Source organism: Oncorhynchus nerka, linkage group LG11 (genome assembly GCF_034236695.1).
Source record: "Oncorhynchus nerka isolate Pitt River linkage group LG11, Oner_Uvic_2.0, whole genome shotgun sequence".
Taxonomy (NCBI): domain Eukaryota; kingdom Metazoa; phylum Chordata; class Actinopteri; order Salmoniformes; family Salmonidae; genus Oncorhynchus; species Oncorhynchus nerka.
In genome coordinates this window covers 38,674,420-38,691,499 of record NC_088406.1, presented here as the reverse complement: position 1 = coordinate 38,691,499, position 17,080 = coordinate 38,674,420, and the positions used below count along the sequence as shown (strand labels likewise).

The 17,080-nt window shown below is 45.4% G+C and overlaps 1 protein-coding gene across 1 annotated transcript in view; it reads left to right on the top strand.

The window, feature by feature from the left end:
- Window positions 1–17,080, top strand: part of LOC115136834 (complement C4-B-like) — a 32,173-nt gene that overhangs the window by 12,910 nt on the left and 2,183 nt on the right. The window contains exons 28-39 of the mRNA XM_029672662.2: window positions 2,700–2,914; window positions 9,123–9,278; window positions 9,367–9,426; window positions 9,535–9,628; window positions 9,753–9,936; window positions 10,307–10,394; window positions 14,023–14,097; window positions 14,261–14,363; window positions 14,553–14,642; window positions 14,755–14,847; window positions 14,935–15,018; window positions 15,223–15,364. Of these exons, the coding sequence (XP_029528522.2) occupies window positions 2,700–2,914; window positions 9,123–9,278; window positions 9,367–9,426; window positions 9,535–9,628; window positions 9,753–9,936; window positions 10,307–10,394; window positions 14,023–14,097; window positions 14,261–14,363; window positions 14,553–14,642; window positions 14,755–14,847; window positions 14,935–15,018; window positions 15,223–15,364 (1,384 nt within the window). The remainder of the gene's footprint in view (window positions 1–2,699; window positions 2,915–9,122; window positions 9,279–9,366; window positions 9,427–9,534; window positions 9,629–9,752; window positions 9,937–10,306; window positions 10,395–14,022; window positions 14,098–14,260; window positions 14,364–14,552; window positions 14,643–14,754; window positions 14,848–14,934; window positions 15,019–15,222; window positions 15,365–17,080) is intronic.

Sequence of the window (17,080 nt, the reverse complement as noted above, 5' to 3'; positions counted from 1 at the left end):
AACCAAGGAAAACTGTTTCGGTACCCTACTTTCCACGACATAACATTTTCTTCCTATCTAGCAAATGACCGTCTCGAACAACACTGACCAAATTATCCTATTTATACGTTGAGGTCATTTTTGACACTAGAATACATGTTTCTGACTCATGGCACATATGCCGTTTTCAAAATGAGAAGTTACTCGCTCTTTAAAGGTACTGTACACTCTTAGAAAAGGTTTGAATTGGAACCCAAAAGGGTTCTAGAGGCGAAAGAAACCCACATCTATTTTGGAGAGGTGCTGGCTCGAGGAGTAGAACAATTAAAGGGGAGCCGCACACTCTAGGAGCTCAGATGCAGTACTTCAATAACCTAATATCCAACGTCTCGACAGACAAGCTGTCTTCATCAGGGTATAATGACAAACACTGCGGGTGACGAGTTTATATATAGTGTCAAAGGACACACACGGGTGTCTGTAATCATGACCGGGTCTGGCCTGATATCTTTGGTTAACTCTCATATATTAAAATAACATACCAAAAACATGAATGGATAGCATACGATCATAGGTACAATTTGGCTACATAGGCCTACATATATTTACAACAAGAAAATCACAATAATGACTTCTAAAAAGTCTACGTTGAGACCGAGGGAGCAAGGGTTTAAATTAAAGATCCAGGCAGCCTCTCGTTTTAACAATAAATTGTCGAGGTCACCCCCTCTCATAGGGAGGGTTACATGTTCGATGCCAATATAACGTAGGGATGAAATCGAGTGGTTTGCTTCCGAAAAGTAGACCGGAACTGGGTAAATCGAGTTTTTGCAGCTCTGAGATACGTACTTTTAATTTGCGCTTTGTTTAACCACATTTTTTTTTTTACCACAAGGTAATATAAGATAAATAACTGCCTTAGTAGAGCACATAATTAACACCCTTGATTGGGATCTGTTTCTCTGTTTGTGGGTGTTTGAAGGATCTACATTTAAGTGCCATTGTATTGAGCACAGCCATTATACTTGTAATTTCCATCCAGTAGGGGCGCAAATAGACGTTGTTCAGGAATATCTTGGGGTGGTAAATCAGTTTACCAATTGATCTCTGATGTTTCTACCTCGAGAGAACACGACCAAAGGATGGTCCGAAAACACAATAACGTTACCGATACTGTCATCGTATCTTAGAATGTGCCAATGTTTGTGGACGATTCCCTTAATTTGTTTAGAGCACTTTGAATAGCGGGTAGTTAGAACGCAAGAAGGCTTATTTTTGTGAGACTGACCTTGAAAAAAGATCATGTCGCGGTTTGTTTTGAAATTTCTCAATGGCAATATTAATCTGACCATTTTTGTACATCTTCTCATTGACTTTTCTTTGCATATTATTTTTGTCGAAATCTGTTTGTTTTTTTGCAAATTCTTTTGATTCGACAGAATTGGCTGTAGGGAAAACTGTTTTCCAAGGGAAGCGGGTGACAACTATCAGCCCTCAACAAACTGTTACGATCAGTAGGCCTCCTGTAAACATCAGTGTATAGAACATTATCTTCACACAAGATCAGAAGATCAAGGAAATTGATTTGAAATGTGTCAGATTGCAAAGTAAATCTCAGATGCTCAGAACAAGAGTTAAGAAAAGCATGGAACGCCTGGATCTGTTTTGCATCACCCCTCCATAGAACAAAAATATCATCAATATACCGTTTCCACATAATAATGTTAGGCAAGAAAACATTTTTGAGAGAATTGAAAATGGACTGTTTCTCCATGTAACCCACATACAAATTAGCATAGTTAGGAACCATGGGGGATCCCATAGCAGTACCCTTCGTCTGAATAAAGAAATAATGTAGAAACATTAAATAGATGTGAGTACTATTTCAGACAATGTTATAATGCAGGCACTGGAAGGTAGTTCCTTAGGGTCACGTTGCAGAATAAAATGTTCCAGAGCTTCAATACCGCCCTCGTGTGGAATATTTGTGTATAACGACTCAACATCAAAAGTAACTAACAAAGTATTATCAGGGAGAGGATCAAGAGATTCAATAATAGAGATCATACTGCTGGTCGAGTTTGCGATATGTCTCGATATAGTGGTTGCGATTGGCTGGAGGTATAAAATAACTCTTACTTCTAAAAGGAGTCGGAGTATGTGCAGGTGAGTAACCTACTGGTTCAGTAGAAATATTACGATTAGAGGAGCTAAAGTATTCCCTTAAACGGATGTTTCTAAAAAAACTTAAACGTGTCTACCTTAACGTCAAAATATAGCACAAAATAGAACTCTATTAAGCAAGGAGACATGGGCAGGGCTCAATATCTTGCTTGATAAATTAAAGACACTCAGTCCCGCGGGTTCTGGGACCAGCTCCTTGCAGAGCTGTGTGTTTCTTTTCAATTGTGTTATCCATTTCAATAAAAAGCTTTTTCAACTGGTCAACAATTAATGTAATTAAATCAATAGAGCATTTGTTCAGGATGGCACACCAGCGCTCATAGAAATCATCTGTGCGCTGTCCCAATGGTGGTTCTTTTTGCCACCTTACCCAAAAGGATTCTACCTGGAACAAAAAAGGTTCTAACTGGAAACAAAAAAGGTTCTACTTGCAACCAAAAAAGGTTCTTCAAAAAGTTATCCTATGGGGACAGCCCAAGAACCCTCTAAGGTTCTAGATAGCACCTTTTATCTAAGATTGTATCTCTCTCCTGTAGAGGAAGCTACATGTCACTGGGAGGCCAGTGATGCTCTAAGGCTGAGTGGGGAGAAGAGGGCCAATCGGGTTCCCCAGGCCAAGGCCATCTCTGTGGAGACCACGGCCTACGCCCTGCTCCAGACGGTGGCGGAGGAAGACGTGACATATGCGACGCGCATTGCCCGCTGGCTCACTGAGCAGAGGCAGTATGGAGGAGGGTTCCGCTCTACACAGGTAGGTACTTTAGGACAAGCCACCAGTAGACAGATGGGTAGGTACTGTAGGACAAGCCACCAGTAGACAGACGGGTAGGTACTGTAGGACAAGCCACCAGTAGACAGACAGGTAGGTACTGTAGGACAAGCCATCAGTAGACAGACGGGTAGGTACTGTAGGACAAGCCACCAGTAGACAGATGGGTAGGTACTGTAGGACAAGCCACCAGTAGACAGACGGGTAGGTACTGTAGGACAAGCCACCAGTAGACAGACAGGTAGGTACTGTAGGACAAGCCACCAGTAGACAGACAGGTAGGTACTGTAGGACAAGCCACCAGTAGACAGGCAGGTAGGTACTGTAGGACAAGCCACCAGTAGACAGACCGGTAGGTACTGTAGGACAAGCCACCAGTAGACGGGCAGGTAGGTACTTTAGGACAAGCCACCAGTAGACAGATGGGTAGGTACTTTAGGACAAGCCACCAGTAGACAGATGGGTAGGTACTGTAGGACAAGCCACCAGTAGACAGATGGGTAAGTACTTTAGGACAAGCCACCAGTAGACAGATGGGTAGGTACTGTAGGACAAGCCACCAGTAGACAGATGGGTAGGTACTGTAGGACAAGCCACCAGTAGACAGACGGGTAGGTACTGTAGGACAAGCCACCAGTAGACAGACAGGTAGGTACTGTAGGACAAGCCACCAGTAGACAGACAGGTAGGTACTGTAGCCACCAGTTGACAGACAGGTAGGTACTGTAGGACAAGCCACCAGTAGACAGACAGGTAGGTACTGTAGCCACCAGTTGACAGACAGGTAGGTACTGTAGGACAAGCCACCAGTAGACAGACAGGTAGGTACTGTAGGACAAGCCACCAGTAGACAGACGGGTAGGTACTTTAGGACAAGCCACCAGTAGACAGATGGGTAGGTACTTTAGGACAAGCCACCAGTAGACAGATAGGGTAGGACAAGCCACCAGTAGACAGATGGGTGTACTTTAGGACAAGCCACCAGTAGACAGATGGGTAGGTACTGTAGGACAAGCCACCAGTAGACAGATGGGTAGGTACTGTAGGACAAGCCACCAGTAGACAGACGGGTAGGTACTGTAGGACAAGCCACCAGTAGACAGACAGGTAGGTACTGTAGGACAAGCCACCAGTAGACAGACAGGTAGGTACTGTAGCCACCAGTTGACAGACAGGTAGGTACTGTAGGACAAGCCACCAGTAGACAGACATGTAGGTACTGTAGCCACCAGTTGACAGACAGGTAGGTACTGTAGGACAAGCCACCAGTAGACAGACAGGTAGGTACTGTAGGACAAGCCACCAGTAGACAGACAGGTAGGTACTGTAGGACAAGCCACCAGTAGACAGACAGGTAGGTACTGTAGCCACCAGTAGACAGATGGGTAAGTACTTTAGGACAAGCCACCAGTAGACAGATGGGTAGGTACTGTAGGACAAGCCACCAGTAGACAGACAGGTAGGTACTGTAGCCACCAGTTGACAGACAGGTAGGTACTGTAGGACAAGCCACCAGTAGACAGACAGGTAGGTACTGTAGCCACCAGTTGACAGACAGGTAGGTACTGTAGGACAAGCCACCAGTAGACAGACAGGTAGGTACTGTAGCCACCAGTTGACAGACAGGTAGGTACTGTAGCCACCAGTAGACAGACGGGTAGGTACTGTAGGACAAGCCACCAGTAGACAGACAGGTAGGTACTGTAGCCACCAGTTGACAGACAGGTAGGTACTGTAGGACAAGCCACCAGTAGACAGACAGGTAGGTACTGTAGCCACCAGTTGACAGACAGGTAGGTACTGTAGCCACCAGTTGACAGACAGGTAGGTACTGTAGCCACCAGTTGACAGACAGGTAGGTACTGTAGCCACCAGTTGACAGACAGGTAGGTACTGTAGGACAAGCCACCAGTAGACCATCAGAGCATTATGATCTGGAGCTAGGAGTTATCACTGACCACCTGAAGAGACTTGGAAAAACTCCTGGCCCTAGTTATACTATTCTCTTTTTCTCTCTCTCTTTGCCCCCTCCTAATTCTTTATCTTTAGCAAGATCCTAATTGGTACGTTGAATTTTATGTTCCTTTTGATGGCATAGAATGCCCTTCTGGCCTTGTCTCTCAGATCGTTCACAGCTTTGTGGAAGTTACCTGTGGCGCTGATGTTTAGGCCAAGGTATGTATAGTTTTTTGTGTGCTCTAGGGCAACGATGTCTAGATGGAATTTGTATTTGTGGTCCTGGCGACTGGATCTTTTTGGAACACCATTATTTTGGTCTTACTGAGATTTACTGTCAGGGCCAGGTCTGGCAGAATCTGTGCAGAATATCTAGGTGCTGCTGTAGGCCCTCCTTGGTTGGTGACAGAAGTACCAGATCATCAGCAAAGAGTAGACATTTGACTTCAGATTCTAGTAGGGTGCTGCAGACTTTTTTAGTGCCCTCGCCAATTCGTTGATATATATGTTGAAGAGGGTGGGGCTTAGCTGCAACACCACTTTCCATCAATTTGTATAGCAGACCCTCATGCCAAATTGAGTCAAAGGCTTTTTTGAAATCAACAAAGCATGAGAAGACATTGCCTTTGTTTTGGTTTGTTTGTCATTTAGGGTGTGCAGGGTGAATACGTGGTCTGTCGTACGGTAATTTGGTAAAAAGCCAATTTGACATTTGCTCAGTACATTGTTTTCACTGAGGAAATGTACGAGTCTGCTGTTAATGATAATGTGGAGGATTTACCCAAGGTTGCTGTTGACGCCTATCCCACGGTAGTTATTGGGGTCAAATTTGTCTCCACTTTTGTGGATTGGGGTGATCAGTCCTTGGTTCCAAATATCGGGGAAGATGCCAGAGCTAAGGATGATGTTAAAGAGTTTTAGTATAGCCAATTGGAATTTGTTGTCTGTATATTTGATCATTTCATTGAGGATACCATCAACACCACATGCCATTTTGGGTTGAAGAGTTTTTATTTTGTCCTGTAGCTCAGTCAAGGTAATTGGAGAATCCAGTGGGTTCTTGTAGGCTTTAATAGTTGATTATAAGATTTGTCTTTGATCATGTATATGTTTTTGCTTTTTGTTCTTTGTTATAGAGCCAAAAAGATTGAAGAAGTAGTTTACCCATACATCTCCACTTTGGGAAATAATTCTTTGTGTTGTTTGTTTAGTGTTTTCCAATTTTCCAAGAAGTGGTTAGTCTATGGATTCTTCAATTACATTGAGCTGATTTCTGACGTGCTGTTCCTTATTTTACCATCTATTTCTGTATTGTTTTAGTGATTCACCGTAGTGAAGGCATAGACTCAGGTTTTCCGAATCTTTATGTTTTTGGTTGGACAGGTTTCTCAATGTTTCTTAGATTTTTGCATTCTTCATCAAACCATTTGTCATTGTTCATTTTCTTCGGTTTTCTATTTGAGATTTTTAGATTTGATAGGGAAGCTGAGGTCAAATATACTGTTCAGACTTTCTACTGCCAAGTTTACACCTTCACTATTACAGTGCAACGTTTTATCCAGGAAGTTGTCTAAAATTGATTGAATTTGTTGTTTCCTAATAGCTTTTTGGTAGGTTTCTACACTACTTTCCTTCCATCTATAGCATTTCTTAATATTATTCAGTTCCTTTGGCTTTGATGCCTCATGATTGAGTATTTCTCTGTTCATGTAGATTGTGATTTTGCTGTGCTGATGGGGGTGTCAGTGTGCTGACTGAATACTCTGAGGAACTCTGGGTTAATTTCAGTGATAAAGTAGTATACAGTACTACTGCTAAGAGATGAGCTATAGGTGTACCTACCATAGGAGTCCCCTCGAAGCCTACCATTGACTATGTACATACCCAGCTGTCACGTCCTGACCTTAGTTCCTTTTTTATGTCTCTGTTTTAGTTTGGTCAGGGTGTGAGTTGGGGTGGGCATTCTATGTTGTGTATTCTAGGTTTTGTATTTTTGTGTTTGGCCTGGTATGGTTCCCAATCAGAGGCAGCTGTCGATCGTTGTCTCTGATTGAGAACCATACTTAGGCAGCCTGTTTTCCCACTATGGGTGGTGGGTAGTTGTTTTCTGTGTCTGTGTTTTACCATACAGAACTCTTTCCGTTTTCATTTATTTCTCTTGTTCTTTTGTATTCAGTGTTCGGTTATATTTCATTAAAATATGGACACTTACCACGCTGCGCATTGGTCCTATCTTTACTACTCCTCAGAAGAGGAGGAAAACCGTTACACCAGCGTATGACAGAGCTGCAGGAGTTGTGACCTGTTTTTGTTGGTTATGTTGTCATAGTTGTGCCTAGGGGGGCATATGGGGGAGGGAATGCTGTCCCCTGCAGGCAGGTGTTTGTCCCCCTGTGTGCTGAGGGTGTCCGGTTCTGGCATTTAGGTCGCCATAGACTAGTACATGTCCATGGGCCTGAAAAATGATTGATTTCCCCCTCCATGATTGAGAAGTTGTCGTCATTAAAGTATGGTGATTCTAGTGGAGGGATATAGGTAGCACACAGGAGGACATTTTTCTCTGTTAAGATGATTTCCTTTTGAATTTCTAGCCAAATGTCAAATGTTCCTGTTTTGATTTAATTTAATGGAGTGAGTTAGGTCTGCTCTATACCAAATTAGAATACCCACTGAGTCCCTTCCCTGTTTCACACCTGGTAGTTTGGTGGATGGGACTACCAGCTCTCTGTAACCAAGAGGGCAACCTGTGGGTCCATCTCCTCTATACCAGGTTTCTTGTGGGATGACAATGTCTGTATTTTTTATTTATTTGATGAAATCCAGGTTCCTGCTCTTTAGGCCAAAGGCAGATGACCTCAGGCCTTGGATATTCCAGGATGAGATAGTGAAGGCTTTGTGTTCCATAAAGTGTCCAATGTTGTTGGTCGTGTGGTTTGGCCTCAGGCCAGTAAGTGTGAACCGAGCCTGCTGAGCATCTGGTACATGCCATTGGCTTGGGCTAGTGTAAGAGTGGGGGTTGGGCCTGTTTGCACACTCATGGCCTGGGCGTATGTGTGACTTCCATGTTGAGGCCCTCTTTGCGGGGGTGGGGTGCATGGGTTGGGCAGGAGGGGCATAGGTCTGATCTGAGGGAAATACTTGCATTTACCCACTGTATGGTAGCAGGGTGGAAGTATTTTTGTGGTAGCAGGGTGGAGATAGTCACTTGTGCATTGGGGAAAGTAGATGAAGCTTTTTCAATCACTCCCTTCAGTGCTGTGGCCACCCTTTCCTGCTGTGTTCTCAGGTCGTTTGTGCCTGTGTGTATTATTATCTGGCTAGGTGAACCTATTTGGTCCTCAGACAGAAGGTCTAGTGCGCGCTGGGTGTTTGGACACCAGAGTTTAGACACACTTTTTTCTTGTATATATTTCCCATTTGAGTCTATAAGGGGTACAATCTGTCTCTTGTGTATGTCCTCAGTGGGGGGGGGGGGGTTGTCAGGAGGGCTATCAGGGTGGCTCAGAGGGGGTGAGACCCTGGGCTTGGGGTTCTTCATTTGTCTGTTCTTCTGTGATGTCGACGCTATGGTCTGGTGTAAACCGTTCTGCTGTGGTGTCGAGACTTTTGTCGGGAACTGAGGTGGGGTGTTCTGCTGGCTCCTCTGTGGGGTTGGCCACCTCTCTAGTGGGTTGTTCTGTCACACGCCATCCCCCTCAACCTCTCCTCCAGCAGTCTGATCCTCTCGTGCTCTGTTCTTCTCCTGGTCTTGTTTTTTATATTGTTGAAGTTGTCTCTCTCTCGCTGTCTCTCTCTCGCTGTCTCTCTCTCGCTGTCTCTCTCTCTCTCAATTCAAAGGGCTTATTGGCATGGGAAACATATGTTTACTTTGCCAAAGCAAGTGAAATTGACAAGAAACAAAAGGGAAATAAACAATAAAAAATGAACATTACACTCATGTTATATTATTGGCTATGTACAGTGTTGTAACAATGTGCAAATCACTCTCTTTTTGTCTCTCTCTTTCTGCCTCTCTTTCCCTCTCTCTCATTCTCTCTCTTTCCTTCATGCTCTTTCTCTTTCTTTCCCTTTTTCTCTTTCCCTCTCTTTCTCTCTCTTTTGCTCTTGCTCGCTCTTTCCCTCGCTTTCTCTTTCCCTCTCACCCTTTCCCTCTTTTTATGCCTCTTTCGCACTCTGTCTTCCTTTCTTTCTCTTCTACTCTCTTTTGCTCTCTCTCTCTCCCTCTTTCCAACAGGATACAGTTGTAGCTCTTGAGGCTCTAGCTAAGTACAGCATCCTGGAAAATGATGTTGAAGACTTGGATCTTAATGTTGAGATGTGTCACCAAAACGGCCGAAAGCAGGGAGTTCATCTTACGAAACATAATGCCCTGACCCTATCAGCCTTCCAGGTGAGATTGAGTTTAGAATTCCAGCAGTACTCTGATTTCCTTTCTCAAATGCTCTTTTACATCTCTGTTGTCTGGTTTGTCTGGTCAGGTGAACCCAGGAAGCCCGATCACTATTAACACAATGGGGAAGGGAAACGGGACCTTATCCGTAAGTAAATTCAGTAAATGAATTTGAAAAGTAAGTGATGATGTTTCTAACATTGTAAGGCTGTCTGAATCTGTGGAAGTGTCCACAGTGCTTGTTATATGTCATCAGGTGGTCCAGACCTACAGAACTCTGGAGAAGAAGGACTTGTTCTGTGATTTCTACAGTCTCAAAGTCTCGGTGGAGGGAGAGGTTAAGTACAGAAGTACGTTTCAGTCAGAATGCATCTATAAACACGAAACACATTTGCTGGAGTGCTGCTTAAAAATATAAAACACTATTCATTGTCAGTATAAATGTGTAACGGTGAATAATGTGCAATGTTACAGAGATCGCGGACGATGGTCCTGAGCTAGACGACTATTATAACTATGAGTCTGAAGGGGATGGGAACCCTAGTGATGAGCCCATGAGCAGGGTAGAATGGTTTGACCTACGCACACGCAGGAAGAGACATGCCCCACAGGAGGATGAGGAGAGGGAGAAGTCCCTAGTCTACACTGTATGTGTGGGGTGAGTACAGCGATGTGTGTCTGTGCGTATACAGTGGGGCAAAACAATATTTAGTCAGCCACCAAGTGTGCAAGTTCTCCCACTTAAAAAGATGAGAGAGGCCTGTAATTGTCATCATAGGTACACTTCAACTATGACAGACAAAATGAGAAAAAAAATCCAGAAAATCACATTGTAGGATTTTTAATGAATTTATTTGCAAATTATGGTGGAAAATAAGTATTTGGTCACCTACAAACAAGCAAGATTTCTGGCAATTGGTGGCTGACTAAATACTTTTTTGCCCCACTGTATATTGTGTGTGTGTGTATGCATGCATGGGGTGGGATGAGTGGAGACCTGGTTCTATCTCTCCTCTCCTCTCCTACAGACTGACCAGTGGTAATTCTACAGGCATGGTCATCGTGGACATCTCCCTTCTCAGTGGACTCAAACCTAACATGCAGGATCTGGAGGAGGTACAGTAGGCCTACATTTGACATTGATTTACATTCTTTTTTATTTTTATTTAGCAGGCACTTTTATCCACAGTCAGTGCATTCATCTATGGGCTCGATTCAATCCGTAGTGCTGAAGATCCGCATTACAGCACAATTTAAATTTAAAGTCAATGTTTCCGTGTTCACTGATACTGCATTCATGGTAAATGCTGCATTTGACTGCTCAATCGGAAATTGCCTTTACATTTCAGTGGCGCTGTAGTGCGGATCTTCAACACTATGGATTGATTCCAAAAGGAAAAAACAACCATATACCACAGTTATTGCGACCCTCCTTTTGAAATGGCAGAATTGGTTCCCGGGAAGAAAACACATTTTAGCCATTCACACTAGCTGTTTCCATTAACCTAACTGTTTCCATTAACTTAACTAACAATAAAATATATCAGACAATTGCCTGCTAGGGTGCGTTTATTGTGAAGATAAAAACAGCATGACTTAATGACGCCACAGCTAAACTAATTAAATGTAGTGGTTGAAGTGTTTCTATTACCCATTTAGGCAAATTGCACAATAATAAATACGGCAACAGCCTGTCTACCCTCTCACCTCTCTGTTTCATGTCTCAGGTAGCCTGTCTGCCCTCTCACCTCTCTGTTTCATGTCTCAGGTAGCCTGTCTGCCCTCTCACCTCTCTGTTTCATGTCTCAGGTAGCCTGTCTGCCCTCTCACCTCTCTGTTTCATGTCTCAGGTAGCCTGTCTGCCCTCTCACCTCTCTGTTTCATGTCTCAGGTAGCCTGTCTGCCCTCTCACCTCTCTGTTTCATGTCTCAGGTAGCCTGTATGCCCTCTCACCTCTCTGTTTCATGTCTCAGGTAACCTGTCTGCCCTCTCACCTCTCTGTTTCATGTCTCAGGTAGCCTGTCTGCCCTCTCACCTCTCTGTTTCATGTCTCAGGTAGCCTGTCTGCCCTCTCACCTCTCTGTTTCATGTCTCAGGTAGCCTGTATGCCCTCTCACCTCTCTGTTTCATGTCTCAGGTAGCCTGTCTGCCCTCTCACCTCTCTGTTTCATGTCTCAGGTAGCCTGTCTGCCCTCTCACCTCTCTGTTTCATGTCTCAGGTAACCTGTCTGCCCTCTCACCTCTCTGTTTCATGTCTCAGGTAGCCTGTCTGCCCTCTCACCTCTCTGTTTCATGTCTCAGGTAGCCTGTCTGCCCTCTCACCTCTCTGTTTCATGTCTCAGGTAGCCTGTCTGCCCTCCCACCTCTCTGTTTCATGTCTCAGGTAACCTGTCTGCCCTCTCACCTCTCTGTTTCATGTCTCAGGTAGCCTGTCTGCCCTCTCACCTCTCTGTTTCATGTCTCAGGTAACCTGTCTACCCTCTCACCTCTCTGTTTCATGTCTCAGGTAGCCTGTCTGCCCTCCCACCTCTCTGTTTCATGTCTCAGGTAACCTGTCTGCCCTCTCACCTCTCTGTTTCATGTCTCAGGTAGCCTGTCTGCCCTCTCACCTCTCTGTTTCATGTCTCAGGTAGCCTGTCTGCCCTCTCACCTCTCTGTTTCATGTCTCAGGTAGCCTGTCTGCCCTCCCACCTCTCTGTTTCATGTCTCAGGTAACCTGTCTACCCTCTCACCTCTCTGTTTCATCTCTCAGGTAGCCTGTCTGCCCTCTCACCTCTCTGTTTCATGTCTCAGGTAACCTGTCTACCCTCTCACCTCTCTGTTTCATGTCTCAGGTAACCTGTCTGCCCTCTCACCTCTCTGTTTCATGTCTCAGGTAACCTGTCTGCCCTCTCACCTCTCTGTTTCATGTCTCAGGTAACCTGTCTGCCCTCTCACCTCTCTGTTTCATGTCTCAGGTAACCTGTCTGCCCTCTCACCTCTCTGTTTCATGTCTCAGGTAGCCTGTCTGCCCTCTCACCTCTCTGTTTCATGTCTCAGGTAACCTGTCTGCCCTCTCACCTCTCTGTTTCATGTCTCAGGTAGCCTGTCTGCCCTCTCACCTCTCTGTTTCATGTCTCAGGTAGCCTGTCTGCCCTCTCACCTCTCTGTTTCATGTCTCAGGTAGCCTGTATGCCCTCTCACCTCTCTGTTTCATGTCTCAGGTAGCCTGTCTGCCCTCTCACCTCTCTGTTTCATGTCTCAGGTAGCCTGTCTGCCCTCTCACCTCTCTGTTTCATGTCTCAGGTAACCTGTCTGCCCTCTCACCTCTCTGTTTCATGTCTCAGGTAGCCTGTCTGCCCTCTCACCTCTCTGTTTCATGTCTCAGGTAGCCTGTCTGCCCTCTCACCTCTCTGTTTCATGTCTCAGGTAGCCTGTCTGCCCTCCCACCTCTCTGTTTCATGTCTCAGGTAACCTGTCTACCCTCTCACCTCTCTGTTTCATGTCTCAGGTAACCTGTCTGCCCTCTCACCTCTCTGTTTCATGTCTCAGGTAGCCTGTCTACCCTCTCACCTCTCTGTTTCATGTCTCAGGTAGCCTGTCTGCCCTCTCACCTCTCTGTTTCATGTCTCAGGTAACCTGTCTGCCCTCTCACCTCTCTGTTTCATGTCTCAGGTAACCTGTCTGCCCTCTCACCTCTCTGTTTCATGTCTCAGGTAGCCTGTCTGCCCTCTCACCTCTCTGTTTCATGTCTCAGGTAGCCTGTCTGCCCTCTCACCTCTCTGTTTCATGTCTCAGGTAGCCTGTCTGCCCTCTCACCTCTCTGTTTCATGTCTCAGGTAGCCTGTCTGCCCTCCCACCTCTCTGTTTCATGTCTCAGGTAGCCTGTCTGCCCTCTCACCTCTCTGTTTCATGTCTCAGGTAGCCTGTCTGCCCTCCCACCTCTCTGTTTCATGTCTCAGGTAGCCTGTCTGCCCTCTCACCTCTCTGTTTCATGTCTCAGGTAGCCTGTATGCCCTCTCACCTCTCTGTTTCATGTCTCAGGTAGCCTGTATGCCCTCTCACCTCTCTGTTTCATGTCTCAGGTAGCCTGTCTGCCCTCTCACCTCTCTGTTTCATGTCTCAGGTAGCCTGTCTGCCCTCTCACCTCTCTGTTTCATGTCTCAGGTAGCCTGTCTGCCCTCTCACCTCTCTGTTTCATGTCTCAGGTAGCCTGTCTGCCCTCTCACCTCTCTGTTTCATGTCTCAGGTAGCCTGTCTGCCCTCTCACCTCTCTGTTTCATGTCTCAGGTAGCCTGTCTGCCCTCTCACCTCTCTGTTTCATGTCTCAGGTAGCCTGTCTGCCCTCTCACATCTCTGTTTCATGTCTCAGGTAGCCTGTCTGCCCTCTCACCTCTCTGTTTCATGTCTCAGGTAGCCTGTCTGCCCTCTCACCTCTCTGTTTCATGTCTCAGGTAGCCTGTCTGCCCTCCCACCTCTCTGTTTCATGTCTCAGGTAGCCTGTCTGCCCTCTCACCTCTCTGTTTCATGTCTCAGGTAGCCTGTCTGCCCTCCCACCTCTCTGTTTCATGTCTCAGGTAGCCTGTCTGCCCTCTCACCTCTCTGTTTCATGTCTCAGGTAGCCTGTCTGCCCTCTCACCTTTCGTTCTTTAGAACATTTCTCATATCTGCTGTTTCCATTAAACATATCGGGCGCGACAACCTAGGTGACATGTTGTCAGTCAGCCTATGGAATTTGACATCTTTTTATTTTCCTCTCCTCTAGAATGTGAAGGGTACTGAGAAGTACATAGACCATTATGACATCGCCCCAAATAAAGTGTTCCTCTACTTCGCTAAGGTAAGACCTCTTGTATCCAAAGCCATGACGTCAATGAGTATCAGCTATGACTACTGTACCACACATATAAATTGAATCACAAAAGTTCTATCTTGAGACCTCGTGTTCTCGCCAATGCCGTCCTCTCTTGCCTTTGACATTGTATTGTCGCTATGTTTTCCAGATCACAGAGGAACCACAGTGTGTAGCGTTCCGGGCCAAACAGATCAGTCCCATGGGCCTGGTGCAGCCCGCTGCTGCTGTGGTCTATGACTACTACAACCCAGGTATACCACCATCTTTAGTTTAGGGTATGTTATGTCTATTGTTGTAAGGTATCCGGAAGGTCCATGGGGCTGGTGCAGCCTGGTGAGGGTTTAGGCCCTGGTCAAATGTAGTGCACAATAAAGAGAATAGGATGCCGTATGGGACACAGCCATCGTCTGAGTGACTAATGCTGAACTATGTCCCGACAGAGAGGAGATGCACTGTGTTCTACAGCGCACCGCAGAAGAGCAACATGATCTCCAAGATCTGTCAGGACAATGTGTGCTCCTGTGCAGAGGGTATGTGCACTCCATACAGCTTGTATTGTTTGGACAGAATATATATTTACTTCACAATATATCAGTTATATTGTGAACTATTGTGTATGTATTTTTATTTGCTTTGTCTCAGGTGACTGCCCAAAGAAGAGAGTAACTTACAGTAAACAAATGGAGAAAGAGACTCGCAGAACCTTTGCTTGTTTCTCTCCTGTTGCGAATTATGGTGAGTTTATACCTCTAACCCAAATATTCAAAATAAATCTAATGTGCTGTAGTCGGTACTAACACCATCTTGTTGTCCTTCTGACAGTTTACGTCGTCAAGATTGTCAACTCATCCGACGACGGAGTTTTTAAACACTATACCACAATACTGACCAAAATCCTACAGACAGGTGAGTGCTCTGCTCTAAAGGTCTTCACAATGTTACAAGTGCGTCCCAAATGGCACCCTATTTCCTATGGTGCACTACTTTGGAAGGGCCCTGGTCAAAAGTAGTACACTTTATAGAGAAAAGAGTGCCATTTGGTACGCACACATTCTCTTGGAAGTATAATTTCATTTACATTGTTCTTATGCTGGTTCTCTGCTATGCCAGGTAAAGACGTGATGCAGACTGGAGCAGTGAGAGACATGATCAAACGTAAAGCCTGTGATGAGTTTGACATGAAGACGGACAGTAACTACCTGATCATGGGGAGAGATGGGACAATCTCTCACACCACTGACCACAGTGGGAAGTAAGTGATGGGATGTGTTCCAAATGGCACCCTATTCCCTATATAGTGCACTACTTTTAACCAGGGGTCAAAGTAGTGCACCATGTTATAAAAAATAATAAATTAGTTGGAAATTAGTTCTTTGCATATCTCAGCTCCCCCTGAGACACCCTCGAAGAGTGGGGTCACAGCCAGGGTCAAAAGGAGTGAACTATTTATGGAATAGGGTGCACAGGAGGTTGGTGGCATCTTAATTGGGAGGACAGGCTCGTGGTAATGGCTGGAGCGGAATTAATGGAATGGTATCAAACATATGGTTTCTTTCCAGCCATTATTATGAGCCGTCCTCCCCTCAGCAGCTTCCACTGATTGTGTCCCAAATGGCACCCTATCTTCCTTTTCAACTAACTATGTGTGTCAATATATTGTAAGACTGTTGGTATAATACATGGAATCACCAGGTAAGAAAGACAGCAGAGAGGATATCTTTGAATTGAGATTCTGTAAAAATTAAACTATTTGGGCCATAAATTGTGATTTCTCTTTTGGGAAATGTAAAGTATATGTACAGTGTAGAATAGGAGACTATTCCAGTGCAGTTTGAGTGAGAGACTCAAATGTTGTCCACCTCAGGCCCCTATAGCCAAATGTTGTCCACCCCAGGACCCTATAACTAAATGTTGTCCACCCCAGGCCCGTATAACTAAATCTTGTCCACCCCAGGCCCGTATAACTAAATGTTGTCCACCCCAGGCCCGTATAACTAAATGTTGTCCACCCCAGGCCCGTATAACTAAATGTTGTCCACCCCAGGCCCGTATAACTAAATGTTGTCCACCCCAGGCCCGTATAACTAAATGTTGTCCACCCCAGGCCCGTATAACTAAATGTTGTCCACCCCAGGCCCGTATAACTAAATGTTGTCCACCCCAGGCCCCTATAACTAAATGTTGTCCACCCCAGGCCCCTATAACTAAATGTTGTCCATCCCAGGCCCCTATAACCAAATATTGTCCTACCCATGCCCCTATAACTAAATGTTGTCCTACCCATGCCCCTATAACTAAATGTTGTCCACCCCAGGCCTCTATAACTAAATGTTGTCCACCTCAGGCCCCTATAACTAAATGTTGCCCACCTCAGGCCCCTATAACTAAATGTTGCCCACCTCAGGCCCCTATAACTAAATGTTGCCTACCTCAGGCCCCTATAACTAAATGTTGTCCACCCCAGGCCCGTATAACTAAATGTTGTCCACCCCAGGCCCGTATAACTAAATGTTGTCCACCCCAGGCCCGTATAACTAAATGTTGTCCACCCCAGGCCCGTATAACTAAATGTTGTCCACCCCAGGCCCGTATAACTAAATGTTGTCCACCCCAGGCCCCTATAACTAAATGTTGTCCACCCCAGGCCCGTATAACTAAATGTTGTCCACCCCAGGCCCGTATAACTAAATGTTGTCCACCCCAGGCCCGTATAACTAAATGTTGTCCACCCCAGGCCCGTATAACTAAATGTTGTCCATCCCAGGCCCCTATAACTAAATGTTGTCCATCCCAGGCCCCTATAACCAAATATTGTCCTACCCATGCCCCTATAACTAAATGTTGTCCTACCCATGCCCCTATAACTAAATGTTGTCCACCCCAGGCCCCTATAACTAAATGTTGTCCACCCCAGGCCCCTATAACTAAATGTTGTCCACCCCAGGCCCCTATAACTAAATGTTGCCCA